Below are 16036 nucleotides of genomic sequence, written 5' to 3' on the forward strand. Positions count from 1 at the left end.
AACGAGGTGTGAAGATTCTTTACCATGTACAGAAAAAAAATAACAGCGTACAGGTTTGAAACAAAATGAAGATAAGTAATGACAATTTTCATGCTTGAGTGAACTATTCCTTTAAATTTCCACCTATTTCCCATAGAAAACTACTATTTGGCTTGTAACATTGCACAGAAGTTCCAGGTGTTTTTACATTTTATATATTTTGGACATTGGCTATGGATACGTTTTACTTTAGTAGAAAAGATCTCTTTACAGAGCTTTAAAATATTATAACTTTAAAACATAAAAAATATGGAAATAAATAAATAAATAAATAAATAAACAACAACGAAGACTCAAATGAAACCTTGACATACTCTAGTCTTAAAAATAAAGGTTCTTTATTGGCATCGAAGTTTCCATGAAGAACCTTTAAAATCAATGGAATCTTTCCATTCCACAAAAGGTTCTTAAGTAGAAAAAGGTTATTTATATTTTTAAAATGTTCTTCACACTTAGAAAATAAAATGATTCTTTTAAGAACTGTTCACTGAAAGGTTCACTAAAAATGTTTCTTCTGTGGCTAAAAAAAAAAAAAAAAACTTTTGGAACCTTTATTTTTAAGAGTGAACTTGAACCTGACAACTTCTACAGTATGCTTAAATCAAAACTAATAAAAGTTTTACCTCATGACAAGATCTGGGTCTATGTTTCTGCAGCTAGATTGCTGTGAAATCCCATGTGTGTAAATCTGAACAACATTTTGCTAAGTTTTGCGACACTCATCCATGCCAAAAACATGCACCAATCCCGAAGGGAAGTCGTGAGTTCTGGTGAGGGTCAAAAGTGTAATGTACAAATCTCATGTGAATGTATTATTCAGAGAACAAGGAATGTAACCTTGCGTGAAACAGATGGCCGGGCATATGCTCTCCTGAAAAACCTGCAAACACGCTGCTGCCCATATGAGACTTTACTAGTTTATGTGCCTGTAACACGCTGGGACACGGCCTTTTATAAAGATCACTACAATTACAATCTTATCCCGCATCATAGTTGACGGACATGAAGGTCATTAAGTTTCCCTAAATCTAGATGGAGTCAGAATGTTTGTTCTGTCCTAAAAACAGGGATTTTTTTGTGGTTCCCAACTGGAAAGCGAAGCATTATTTATACAGGTCTGTTAATGACAACATTGCAGGAGCGACAGATCCATGAAGAGTTCAGTTTACAGCTGACGCCCAAACACTTCAGTGCGAAAACGAAGGGAAAGCAGAGAATCAGAGACCAAGCAGGGTGGCAGAGATGTCAGGAGAGGGGAGGCACTGCCCTTTATGCCCCAAAGCAAGCAGTAAAGATAGCGAAGAGAGTTAGTAGAGGCCAAAGACCAGACTCGAAGAGTTTGGAGGCTGAGGACCTGTTTCCTCCGAAATAAGCCACCTGAGCTGCAGAGAAGAGGGAAGAATATAAAATTACACAAATAACTGTATAAATTACACAAACTACACTGTTTAAAATGATTTTTTTGAAGTACATTTTACAAGAAAATACTGTCTCACTCTTTCTACTTCAAAATGTCACGTGTTACTCGCCATTTTTTTGTAATTGTTTGTAAAATTTACTAGCACTTTCTCTAAGTGAAAAGAGTTTCAAATACATCCTATACCTTTTTTAGGTGCATTTACTATTTTCAACTTAAAATTAATGGCAATGAAAATAGGAAAGTATTAGACGATAGTTTATGTAAAGTAAGAATATACAACGCATTCTCATCCTAGGGCGTCATATACTGACGCTTTTGAAATTTCTTCAATATCCGACGCAAAGGGCACCCTTTAGCGTCAATATGAGACGCCGGTTATGGGTAGGTTTAGGTCTGGGGTAGGTTTAGGGTTAGACCGCTAGGAGGCGCCTCCTAGACTCATATTTATCTGCGTCTCATATTGACGCCTAAGGGTGCCCTGTGCGTCGGATATTGAAGAAATTTCAAAAGCGTCAGTATATGACGCCTTGGGATGAGAACGGGCTGGAATATATAGTTATAAAATTAATTTGCCTCATTTGGTCTTAGAAATGTTTTGAGTTCATATTGAAATAATGCAGATTTTGATATCTTTGCAAATCTGAGCACAGTTTTGAGACATTATTGAGATCTCATGGTCATGGCAAGCAAACTAACGAAATAAACACAACCAACCAGAGCAACAATCAAAACTGAAATTAAACCCTGACATATTTCAAGTACTTGTACTTAGGAAAGTCTATAATACTTTCTTTGTAAATATTGTTTCAAATAAACTAAAACAACACCAACTTTTAAACGTAAAATTAATTGGGAGGACTAGAAAGATGTAGTTGATGTAAAGTAAGAATATAGAGATAGAGAATTAATTTGCATCATTTGGTCTTGTAAGTGAAAAATGTTTGAGTTTCTATTGAAATCACTGACTTGCAGACTCTGGAGAATTTTGAGAGAGTATTGAGAGTATCATTTCCAGAATGACAACGCAATCTACCTGTCATGATTCTGCCATCTAGTCCTTGTCTTTCTTTAGTCTTGAGGCAGAATCATGACAGACCCATGTTTTGTGTACAAGCACATGGCCATTTGTTTGGGCCATGTGCTTGTGGTGTCTCATTAATTAACCCCGCCCCCTTGTTATCCTTGTTTAGTCATTATTGTTTCACCGTTATCACCTGTTGCCCTCTTCATTTGCTCCCTATTTAATCCCCTCATGTTTTCTGTCCTGTGTTGGTTCATTGTCAATTAATATGTAACCTGCCTGTGTTTGTACCATTGCTGAGAGTTCCTTGTCAAGTAAGAGTTTTTGTCTGAAGAGTTGTATGTAGTATATCCCAGTTCTTAGTCTAGTTATTGTCTTGCTTGTTAGTCAACCATCCTTACCTCTGTTTTACCCCCTTGTGGGCTTTGTTTTCCCTGTTTTCTGTTATAAATAAACCTTGTGTGTTTGCATATTGTCTGCAATTGGGTTCATCCTTCCCCGTCATGACACTACCAAGAGCAGCACAAATTAGCATCTGGTTTAAGACATGCTTTTTTTGGGTGGTAAATAATGGCGCAAATACCAGTAAATTGACTAGCGCAAACCTTAGTAAATCGCCTTGCGGGATTCATTTAAATACTCTCCTCCCATAAATTTTGCGTCTGACATGGAAACTCCAACAAATGCATATGCAATACGGTCAGCCTCAAAAATAACTGTGTCCACGCCTTTTTAGCGCAAATTTTTCTTCTGTAAATCCCGACAATTTTGACACCAAAAGAGGGTTTCCGCTGGCAAAAGCTGTTAGTAAATCTGGCCCTTAGTATTTTCTCAACTACACCCCCAGTCCCAAAGCTGAAGTGAAAGTCTACCTATGTGAAATGTGAGAAAACAGCTTTTCTCCAGGGCTTCGTATTGCATCAACCCACCCTGGCTTTAGTCTCAACTCACCTACACATGCTGTCCCTTCATCATTAGGCTCATATCCCTGGTTACACCTCTTGTTTGCACGGCACTTGAAGCTCCCGTATGTGTTCGTGCAGACGGGGCGCTCAGAGGGACAGACAGACGGGAACTGTGTGCACTCGTCTCGGTCTAGGGAGTGAAGAGGAGTGGAATAAATATGACGTCTTATACATGATGCTATGGTGACAGCCACATTTACTTGTGAAAGTGGATGCTTCAAGTTATCATTATATGTGTCAGTATAGTTATCAGTATAGGAGTCGCTTCTACTATCAAACAAATGATGGCTGACATAGCTTCTGTACCAACACCTGCTGAGCTGTCTTGCTGTCTGTTGCCTACATAGGTAGCTTCCCATTAAGACAACATACTAACTGAAATGGAAATTCATAACTCGAATGACTGATTTGGACTACTCTGCTCCACATTATGCAAACAGGGATTTCATTGTGAATCACAAAGGAGAACTGACTCACAATTTCAATAACGTTTGCAATTAGTATGTTGCTAAGCTAAAGACCCAATAACTTTTTCTTTTTTTTGCCTTTATTTTTGCAAAAGAAAAACATAAAAAAAAAAAACATTTAAAAAGAGCAAAATTATTCCTAACTTCAAATCAAAAGTCAAAGTTTGCAATAATTCTATAATTTAGCTTTTTGCTCACCAAGGCTGCATATATTTGATTAAAAATACTGAAATACAGTAATATTGTGAGATATCATTACAATTTAAAATAACTGTTATCTGTTTGAATATATTTTAAATATCATGTATTCCTTTGATGGCAAATCTGAATATTCAGCAGCCATTAATCCAGCCTTCAGTGTCACATGATGCTCTATAAACCATTCTAACATGCTGATTTATATATTATGTAATTGACATTACTCTTGCTTTGTCCCCCATCTTTCATTTTGTCATCTTGTTGGAATCCATTATGGGATTTAGGCTTTACAGGAGGTTAAAAGTCACAGAGCTCAAATACTTACCAGTGCAACGGCCGTTTTCGTTGACCTCAAATCCTGGTCCACACTGTAAAAATAAAGAGCATTTATTGAATACAACAATTACACTTCTCAAAGAAAGAAAGAACACATCATTGTTTTCTCCAGAGCTGCTATATAGCTGAATTGAACTCATTCCACACTGATGAACTTTACACAGTTATTGAACCGAACCGAATCAACACTGAACTGATTTCAACTGAATAATGATTGTTTTGTATTGTCTTTTAGAGCTGCTTTACAGCAAATTGAATTCTGTTTACATCATTGAATAATGTTCCTGTTTATCACTGTAAAGCTGCTTTGAAAGGATCTGTATTGTATAAAGCGCTATTTAAATAGAGGTGACTTGACTTGACTTGAGTATGACAGGTATGTACCTCGATCTCCAGCGCTGGGGTTGCCTCCTCCTCATTCTCAGGGTAATAGATCTCCATCACTTTGTTCATATCACTGGGCTCCAGAGGCCTAGCCACAGAACGTCCATCTGGCCAGAAGACTTCCACACTGGTGGCCACATCTTTCCCTGTCAGGGCGGCAAAGAAGCAATCCTTTTAATACTTTACAAACAGTCTGCCTTTATAACTTCCCCTCAGGCTTAGGAGACATAATGAATGATTTATTTTCTTAATGCACAGCTCTCCATGGAAAAATACCATTCTGGAGAAAGGGCCCTCCCAAGAAGTTTCTCGGCAAAAGCCAGGTTGGAATAGGCTCTGGTTTGGCACATACCATGTAGACTCTTAAACAAATGCACAAGAATGTGTTCAGTCTCAGCTGTGGGCAGCAACGTGAGCAGCGAGGCCTGAATACGTCTCATTTGATGTCGGCAAGCCCGGTTTCTCATGACTGCCGGAGTGTGGGGTTCACAGGCCAGAGAGTTTCTGGCATAGCAGACACTGAGGCATTACAGCAATGAGGCTCTCATATGCCAGACCGATGAAATCTGTCTGTTGTTCAGTGGATGAAATAAGGAGCCATATAAATGGAACGGTGGTTGGAAAGCACTTCATTTAAGAAGGTTTACAGCGGCATCCATTTACTGACTTCAATCTGATTGTCGAAGACACTTTCTCAGAGACAGGGCGACAGCAATTAACAAGGCAGTTAGAGGAGACTCATAGTGATCATGAATGGAGAGATCATCCATTAGAAATGAATGTGGTGGAGGAGGAAGGCAGAAGTTCAAAGGAGCACAGATGAGGAGGGACAGGGTGGGCTCTAGACTTTCCTTCCATTATAGTCTTTAGTCAAGCAGGAGAGAAGCTGACCGCCTTCCCAGTTCTTAATTAAAGTGACATTTCTTAGGTAAACAGATCCACTGGGCTCCTGGCATGGCCCGGACTGGCACAGGTGTCTCTTCAAGACAAAAAGCATGACATTTCACCAGCGCTTACTGAAAGACACAGTTTAGTTGGGCAAGACACATTGGGCATCAGTTGGGTTTTTATTTAATGAAGGGGTAACACTTTGCAATAAGATCTCATTTATTAACATTATTTAATGCATTAACAAACATGAACTAACAATGAGCGACATTCTTACAGCATGTATCACCTTTGTTAATGTTAAAGGTGCAGTAAGTGATTTCTCAAAACTGCTGTTGAACACTGTTGATTTTTTAAATCAACCCAAACAGACACACCCCTCCCTTCATTGCTCCGCCCCCAAAATGCACGTACACTCAATGCAAGAGTGTCTTCTTTTCAATGCAAGAGTGATAATCGCCCGCACCACACAAGCTCCAGACATGACACTCAAAACCAATGTTACTCACGTATGGAGCAGAAACAAAGCAAACCTTAGCACTTTTAGGCCTTCCCACTTAGGTCTCTCCAGCACTGGAAAACTTTTCTAATATTAACATGGGTCCTAAAGCTCTTGCCTTGTCATAGCCCTCCTTTTGGCAATGAAATTCCTCAGACCTTTTGTAATGTCTCTCAGCTATCTCTCTTTCTAAAGTCTTTCTTGAAATTTCCCTCTTGCTCACTCTCTCTCCTCCCCCATCATGAATGGACACGCCCCCTGCTGCTGATTGGCTACAAGTTTGTTGTGGTGCTCGGTCCGGCCCACTTTCAACAGTGTTTTTCAAAAATCACTTTTAATAAAAAGGCTCATGTTCATGTTAGTTCACAGTGTATTAACTAAAGTTAACAGATACAACTTTTGATCTTAAAAATGTATTAGTAAATGCTGGGATTAACATTAACTAAGATTAATAAATGCTGTAGAAATATTGTTAATTGTTAGTTCTCTCATGACCACTCTGCTACACTGCTGCTGCTGTTGATTATTTCTGTTGTTGTAGATTATTGTTGTCGCTGCAGAGCAAGTACAGGGACTTGCTACTGCCAACACAAACACTGATGCGCTGCTGTGGCATGTAAGACATGCTGCTGCCGCACAAATAGCATATATACAATTATTTCTAGCAGATCTATACAGATGGAGCTGGGGAATGTGGAGGGTTTCAGATGGATTCTGAATCATGCTGCAAACTGCTTCAGCAGACTCTAACCAGCTATTTAAATTTACATTTACATTTAGTCATTTAGCAGACGCTTTTATCCAAAGCGACTTACAAATTAGGACTAAATTAAGCGAGTCATCATGAAGAGGCAAAAACAACAACAACGCAAGAAGTGCTCAAAATACGAAGTTCAGGCATTATTCAGAGTAGCATAAGCCTGATAAGTGATGTTTCAAAGGGAAAGGAATTATTATTATTTTTTTATTTTTTTTATGAGGTTAAGTGCTCACGGAAGATATGGGTTTTCAGCTGTCTTTTGAATGTTGTCAGGGATTCTGCATCCCAGATGAGGGTGGGGAGAGCGTTCCACCAGCATGGAACTGTGAATGAGAATGTTCTGGAAAGTGATTTTGTGGCTTTCTGCGATGGAACCACGAGACGTCGCTCTTTGACCGATCGTAGGCTTCTGGTAGGGATGTAGACTCGTAGGAGTGAGTGAAAGTAGGAGGGAGCTGAGCCTGTGATAGATCTGTAAGCAAGCGTCAATGCCTTGAACTTGATGCGAGCAGCGAGAGGTAGCCAGTGCAGAGAGATGAACAGAGGAGTGACGTGGGCCCTCTTGGGCTCGTTGAAGACAAGACGAGCTGCAGCATTCTGGATCATCTGTAGGGGTTTGGTTGCACATGCTGGAAGTCCAGCCAGAAGAGCATTACAGTAGTCAAGCCTAGAAGCTATTTAAATGTTGAGCAAAAAGCTCATTGGTTGCAGATGTGAGAGGAACTAGCTTGTGCCATGTAGTAAACAATGTAAATATCATCAGGTTGCGCCATCTAGAGTTTCATGACAGAACTTGGTATTTCATGTTAACTAATGTAGTTAACTAATGAAAGCTTATTGTAAAGGTTCACTAACAAAATGGTATAATACCATGGTATTTAATGAATGAATGTACAAATTTTAGGATTTCTTAGACATGCATTTGTGACAAATTTGTGACACCATACTGTAAAGTATGACTAATCCAAAACATAACTGGGAACTTCATTAAGAACCAAAATCCCATTGTGAGATACAAAATATCAAATGTGACATACAGTCGCAATCGTGATAAATAAAGATGCAACTGTAAGATATAAAGTCATAATTTGAGACAAAGTCACCATTGCAAGAAATAAAGTAAAATAGTCTAAGGCAGAAAATGGATTTCTATAATCTGATAGCATAAACTGTATAATGGATTTATATCCATAATATAAATCTTTATAGTGTAGACATTTGACATCAATTTACAAACACTCTTACTGATAGAAACATTGATGAGAGGCCTGAACACGTACACACATATTTACGAGCCCTCGGGGTGATCCTGTGGGTGATCCTGTGACCACTGATGGCTATCGTTTTGTTTTTCACAGCACATTCAGAACAATTCGAGCTTCCAGCTGGCAGCCTATTCCTGCCACAAATCCATCTGAGAGCTCCCAGATGAAACCATGTGCCTCGAAGCATCTGTAACAAGGCCGAGCCGTGGGGAAAAGGTCCCGGTCTGCTGCCACTGGCTGCTGCACCTGCAGGCTTCTCTCCGGGTCTCCAGTCTATGAGGATATTTAAGGAGCCGGCCTCCACGCAGAGGATAATGTTACTGAGACCCGAAGCCCCCCACTGAACATGACCTGGAGTTACATCATAATTGTTTCTCTGTAATGAGTCAGCAGAGCGAATTTTTGTTTTCCCGCTGCTCGGCGACCCTGAACATTTCCGAGACGGTGGATGTACTTATGAAATAGATATATTACAGGTCTGGTCATTTTCATAGCTGTTTCTTTCTTAATGTCATTTTCCCGCAAAGATTGTTTAGGCAGACTTTTTAGGGAAAGAGAGTGGAAAAAAAATACATACCTAGTCCGAAGTGAGCCACTGGCTCCATCTCGCACAAGTACCCTGATCCTCCGTCTATAATGCGTGTGTGAGGGCCGTTTCTCTTGGTGTAGACGATCACCTTTGCCCCACGAGCAAAAGCCCCAAACTGTGTGCGTGGAATCACACGGAGCCATTTATTAGATGAGCCCTGCAATGAGATATCAACAAGTTATAAACTCAGTGTCAGAACAACAATGTAAAAACTTTCAGATGTTAAAATGAACCAAAAATGCAAAACACTTTCAATAAACTAACAAGCTACTGTATCATGATGCATATGCCTATTTGGACCAAACAGACCTGTGAAAAAAGTACAAATTAGCTCTCTTAAAGTCACTATGAAATCAAAATTGACAATTCTCGTTTTATGGAGTATTGCAGTATTTATTATAATTTATAAATGATGTATCTGAATAAAGATGAGGGCATTTTTTTTATAAAGTAACTTCCCCTCCCTCTTGTAACAACATCTCTTCTCTTCTCTGATGAAGTGTTTACTGGCGTGAGGGCGGGACAACCTGTCACTCACAGGAGATCAACTTACTATCAACAATACAATCAATTCCCAATGGATAAAAAAATCAAGTCCTGCCCTACATTTTTCCTTATTTAAAAAGCCATGTTACTCTGACATATGAACGTCATAATAGGGAAGACAAACACAACTTTCGTTTCATGCCGACTTTAAATATCTCAATTGTCTCTCCTCAAGATCAAAAGGAGATATTTTGTCTGAGAAATTATTCCAAGATAATTTGCCAAAAGTCAACGATTTCAAAATGAACACAAATAGTTCCATCACATTCTTTCTAGACCATATTATCTGCTCTATGCTATCCACATTCATGTTATACTGTATCTCTGTACTCTTTTATACAGTTGTCTCATTTGCAGATACTGTACTTTCACTTATCCTAAGGAATTTTAGGAGACAAAGTTGAGACAAAGTTGATAAAACCAAGTGTAAATGATTTCACTGATTTTCCGAATAAGAAGTCGCCCCCCTACACCCTCAAATAGGGCACTATTTTAGGGGGCAACCATTTGTAGTGGTGTCCGAAACCATAGTGAATGTTATCATTCTATCCCACATTGCACCGCAATAATGAGTGTACAACCAATGTATGCTCAACATCCGAACTCACTCACTCGTTTTCATTCACTCCTTCAAGTGAACTGTATTAGTAGAATAACGTAGGGTATAGTGAATGAGGGTATAGGGGACAATTTTGGATTCAGCCATGTTCTCTCACCTGAGTGACTCGATACAATGAAATGGGTTGAGCCGCACTTTCCCCGTGTGTAACCAGAAGATCCAGCTGTCCATCGCCATCAAAATCAGTCACAGCTGCTCCTGAAATTACAGATCATTCTGCTCAGACACAGCTGTAACAAATGTTGTTTCAACATCTCAGTATTAATACTGTGGTTTTCTAATAATGATGATTCAGCTGTGAGTGGTGACTGCAAATGTCAGTAAATTACCAGGGTGCACTCATGACTAGAGTCACATAGAAGCCTGGATTTATAATGCCATCTAGTGGTAGAGGATAACCAAGATTAACGTTTGAAGAGACACTAAGCCATTCCATAACTGCACAGTTTAGGTGTTTTGTTCATCTAAAATACGTAAAAATCATCTCTTCATTACCTGAACTGAGTGTGCCTAATTAATATACACTACTGTTCAAAAGCTTGGGGTGGCCATTTATTTGATTAAAATGCAGTAAAACACTAATATAGCGAAATATTATAACTTTTTTCTATTTTAATATATTTTAAAATTTAATTTATTCCTGTGATGACAAAGCTGAATTTTCAGCATCATTACTCCAGTCTTCAGTGTCACATGATTCTTCAGAAATCATTCTAATATGGTGATTTTGTGCTCAAGGAATATGTCTTACTATTTTCAATGTTGAAAACAGTTGTACTGCTTAATATTTTTGTGGAAACTGTGATACATTTGTTTTCAGAATTCTTTTATGAATAGAAAGTTCAAAAGAACAGCATTTATTTGAAATATAAATATTTTGTGACATTATAAATGTCTTTACTGTCACATTTATTCAATTTAAAGCATCCTTGCTGAATAAATTGCCGAATTTCTGAATGGTAGTGACATTTTTTCACCACTCCTAACAAATGGGAATTCAAACCTTTTTTTTCTTTCTTTTTTTTTTTTTGATGGACTAAACAATTAAGGTTACACTACCTCAACTGAATAATAATAAACCTCAGCGTGATAAACTGTTTCTTTAGCTTGACATGGTGACTAAACTCACAATGTCCAAATGGATGATAAGGGCACAGTTTTATGGTCCATGATGAAAAATAAGAAGCTGCACACTGGTGACTTTCAGAGTATTGAACTAAAGGCTAAAGAGATTGTTTTAAGCTAATCTTAAATGTATTGTAGGGGAGCACAGTGGATGACAGTGGTTGACAAGCGAGTAGATGGTCCTTTGATACTGTCCAAAATGCATCAAGATGGATTAGAGTTTACGCAAGAAATTTGATGTGGTGATATGCAGTAAAACAACACAAATGTGAATACATTAACATTGTCTTTTAAAATATGTTTTTGACAGAACACGCTCCTCAATTTTTTATTAAGAAGCGAGTATTTTTAAACAAGCTTTGGGTAAATTACTAAGTTATTTTAAGGGGAAAATCTAAAATTTACGATTTGTAAAACTCATGGAATGGATTTGCAAAATAAACCAAATACATTTTTATGGAATGAAAGAGCCAAACCCTTCATACCGGTTCCCCGTCCCTCTGGCTCCGCGGCCTCCCCGATGTTCAGCTCCTCGATCTGTGGATCTCCGTGTTCTCTCCGAGAAACTCTGCCATGGTAGAGATTAATTACTTACTGACTTTGCCTTTTGGCTTGAGAGAGCTCCACACAATGGAACAGTCAAAGATAAATGTACCTTGTCAGCTGCATGTTATACAACATGTCTCAAAGGAGATATTCATTTACAGGCTCATGAAATCCCGGCAATATTGATTCAGTTAAAACATTTCTGGGGCTGGTAGTTCCTACTTTGTATTTTGATGACTAATAATGCTAACGAAGAGGGTTCTTTATACAAAAAGCTTAAGTCTTTGCTTTCTGAGAACTAAGGTCAAGATTGTTTGAGTTTGGGATTAGGAACAAATTTGAAACAATGTTCTGTTTAATGCTACATCCAGTCTTCTCATTAAAAAGCACTCGCATAAAGAGGTCGGATGTAGGGGGAATTTCCCATCAGGTAAAGTTGTGGTTGGACTGGGTTGTATTTGTGGTCTGGTGGTTGGACTTTCTGGCTTGCCCTGCCGCCTGGGCTTACCACCAAATCCCCAAAATAGAGAAAGAGTTTCCATAATTATTTCCTACCTTACAATGTAAATGTTAAAGAAATAACTCTGTTACATAATGAAAAATACTATTTTGTGAGGTCATGTTGATCTAGCAGGCAATTGTATAGATACATGAAGAAATAAATTATTCCAGAAACACAAAAGATCCCTTTATGAACAAAAAATAAATACAAATTAAAATAAAAGAAGAATAAGATGTTATATTTTTTTGACCAACAGTATTGTTACTGTTAACTAAAACTCGTTTTCATCAATTGAAATTAAAGCTGAAATAAAATAGAATATAAATTAAGAGAAAATAACCAATTTTGCCCTGACAACTAATTAAAATAAAATAAATAAGTTAAAACATAATAAATAGTAAAATTAATAGAACTAGAACTGAAATAAAAATAATAAATTAAAGCTAAATAAAATAGAAAATAAAAAACAATAACTATATATATTTTTTTTTAAAGTACAAAACAAAATCTCAAAAAGTTCAACAAATGAAAATTTAACAGTAAAATCCAATTCAAAATATTAATAAATACTATAATCATTTATAATTAATACTAAAATAACACTGGTGACGAGATGTAACGTTCCAAAAACAACAAAAACTTGTGCACTATATTTCTAAATTCCTTATTAGATTTCAGAACTATAAAGGAGGGATGTTTTTAGTGAATAAAGACCAAAACGTTCTGTCTGTCCCTCAGACAAAGCTACTGAAAGACTTCTGAAGACTTAAAATATAGCACAAGAGTCATATGGACTACTGTTATGTATTTTTAAGGCACTTCATTGCCATTTTTGGAGCTTGACAGTACTTAATCACCACTCACTTACACTGAAACAATCTTTATGTATATTCTGCTAAACATCTCCTTATGTGTTCTGTCCTTTAAGATCTAGCCTATGCATGCCAGTATAGTATGTTTTACATACCTAAACAGTCTGTTGGCTGATGGTCCTCTGTAGGCAATGTTGTTGAAAAAAACCTCCAGTTCATTGTCATTATCAAAGTCAGCTACGATGACAGTGCGAACAGGAGATGGCATGGAAAACTTCTGTGTGGCAATGTCCTGTTACAGAGATCAAAAGTTGAAAGCACACTGTTTATATTCTTTATACTTGGGATCAATCCACCAACTAATGGCTCACTTATAATGTACAGTATCTGTCTCTGCAGATTAAACTGGGACAAGAATGTGTTTTTTTCCCCCTTCTCTGACAGGAGAATGTCAGCTTTAATATTTGGAGAGTCAGATGTATGATATCTATGATGACATAAAGATCTAAGCTGCAGGTAAATCACAGTCTAAAAACTTCAGGGAGTGGGAGCAGAAAAAAAGTAACTGCTATCGTCGCGCTTCAATAGTGCAGCAACGAGTCATGGAAGAGTTATTGAGCGTGCCGGCACTCTCTCAAGTATTAACCCCAATTTTAATTATAGGGCTCATAAAACCTGCAGGTGAAAGCCCGTGAAGTGACCTTCTGCTGTCTGGTTGAAGGAGAGGTGATGACCATCTCTGGACAGGACCCAGAAGAGGAGGTACAGTTGAGCATGAGAGAATACTGATCATCCCATGGATGGATAGATGGGCGGGTGGATGGACGGACGGGTAATTATTTTCATAGAGAGATAGAACGACCGATAGAACGACCGATAGAACGACCGATAGAACGACCGATAGATAGATAGATAGATAGATAGATAGATAGATAGATAGATAGATAGATAGATAGATAGATAGATAGATAGATAGATAGATAGATAGATAGATAGATAGATAGCTGGTGGCCTTGTTCAGCCAAAGTTTAATTACCACATGGAATAAAAGAGCATCTTAATCACAATGCAATTATACATGGCAAAGGTCACAGTACCCTACGCTGATGCACAAATCCTTCTGTAAGCTCTCCCATGATACATTAACCCAACAATTGACCCCCATAAAACAGCTTCCTGCTGACATTTATCACTGTGCTAAAGAAGCCAATCACTGGCACTAACACTGGGATCAAACTAAAGCCAAGGAAGGCTTACACACACAACAGTCCAGTCAAAGACAATTATCTGACACACTCTGGTAAAACAGAGCTCCATGACTTACTATTGCTGGAAAATAGATTCAATTTTATGTTAATTCCTTTTTGTGTGTTATTTTTTTAAGGAAAAGCTTGCTTACATAGTCTAATTAAACCATTAGTTCTAGATTAGCAGACTTCCAAATTGATTGGCCTCATAGGACAATTTTTTCTCTTAGACAAAAATAAGATTAAAGAGAGCAGACTGAAATTCTTTAAGACTTCTGCATATCAGATGGCAGTGTCAAAAGTCTCTTCTGCTCACCAAGGCTGCATTTATTTAAAATAACTGTTTTTTATTTTGATATCTTTAAATTTGATATATTTTAATGTCACTTATTGCTGAATTTTCAACATTATCATTATCATTCAACACTTCATTATTATCAATGTTGTACTTCTTATTTTTTTATTTTTGGGGGGGATTCTTTGATGAGTAAAAGGTCTAAAACGAATAAAAGTAATAAAAAAGTCTTGGTTACTGATGTAACCCTCATTCCCTGAGGGAGGGAACAGAGACGTTATGTCGACTGACAGATGGGAAGCCCCAATCACCTCTGAGTCTTAGAAAAAAGGCCAAAGGAATTGGAGAGTGGAATTGACATGCCAAGCTCCCGTTGAGTCGTAACCTACCCAGCGCCCCACGTAAGCCCAGAATGATAGTCCTCCATGCCAACGGGATGGAAGGGACAGGGCTTACCATGGAGATGGTCGTAGCTGCTGTTCCTTTACATTGCTATTTCACAGAAAGATGGCTTCAGTTCACAATTAAATTTTGTCAGCCCTACTACAGTCAGACACAGAAGCAGGGCAGAGCAAAGGGAAAGACACATATTTAACTACAGGGAAACCGTGCCGTGGAAGAATACACATATGGGATTAGGGGGAATCACAACACATGGGGCATCTAGCCCAGTACAGGTACTCGAGTACTGGGCCTGGCGTCAGACGACTCCGCCGCATCTGACTGCCGAAGGATGCTCGGAGGAACTCAATTCAGGATTCAGTAAGTGAGGAACTTACCTGGAGTGCCAAGAAGGCGCACATATCCTCACCCATAGAGGAGAATGGGGCTGCAATATAAACACCAAACCAGCGTTCCCACACATTGGCTGTGTGTACTCAACACACGGGAAGAAACAGGCTCCACATGGAGATTGTAGAATCTCGCAAAGTTAATAGGTGTCGCCAAGCCTGCAGCTCTAATGGCCAGGAGAAGGCAACACTCCGAGTGAAGTGAGCCCCGACTACGAGGGGGCACAGCTTGCCTTGGGATTGGTACGCCAAGGCGATGGTATCCACTTTCCAGTGGGCCAACCTATGCTTGGAGACAGCCTTTCCTGTCTGCTAACCTCCAAAGCTGACCAGACAAAGAGCTGCTCAGAGCTTCTGAAACTCTGCATGTGTTCCACGTAAATGGGACACAGCAATTCCAGGGCTCGGTCTGCCTCTTCCGGGGGCAGCATTTGCAAGTTCACCACCTGGTCCCGGAAGGGAGTGGGCCGTATCTGGGCCGGGGTCTCGGGAAGGTGTGAGAAGAAGCTGACCTGAACTCAAGGCAGGATTCACTGACTGAAAATGCCTGCAGGACCCTCTTGATGGAAGTGAGCGCGGTCAGGAGCACTGTCTTTAGAGACAAGATCTTAAGCTCAACTGACTCAAGTGGCTCAAAGGGAGCTCTCTGCAGACCAGAAAGGACCACAGAGAGAACCCAGGAGGGGATAAGGCACGGTCTGGAATGATTTAACCTCCTGGTG

General features: G+C 38.8%; 1 protein-coding gene across 1 annotated transcript in view; it reads right to left on the reverse strand.

Moving 5' to 3' along the window:
- The window catches only part of crtac1b (cartilage acidic protein 1b), a gene marked incomplete at its 5' end in the record, with an annotated part of 55564 nt that overhangs the window by 24261 nt on the left and 15267 nt on the right, over nucleotides 1-16036 (reverse strand). The window contains 7 exons of the mRNA XM_084093096.1: nucleotides 3432-3575; nucleotides 4436-4478; nucleotides 4831-4976; nucleotides 8820-8988; nucleotides 10094-10194; nucleotides 11607-11689; nucleotides 13137-13273. Of these exons, the coding sequence (XP_083949222.1) occupies nucleotides 3432-3575; nucleotides 4436-4478; nucleotides 4831-4976; nucleotides 8820-8988; nucleotides 10094-10194; nucleotides 11607-11689; nucleotides 13137-13273 (823 nt within the window). The remainder of the gene's footprint in view (nucleotides 1-3431; nucleotides 3576-4435; nucleotides 4479-4830; nucleotides 4977-8819; nucleotides 8989-10093; nucleotides 10195-11606; nucleotides 11690-13136; nucleotides 13274-16036) is intronic.

The sequence above is a fragment of the Abramis brama genome (assembly GCF_963993115.1).
Source record: "Abramis brama genome assembly, chromosome: 19".
Lineage (NCBI taxonomy): Eukaryota > Metazoa > Chordata > Actinopteri > Cypriniformes > Leuciscidae > Abramis > Abramis brama.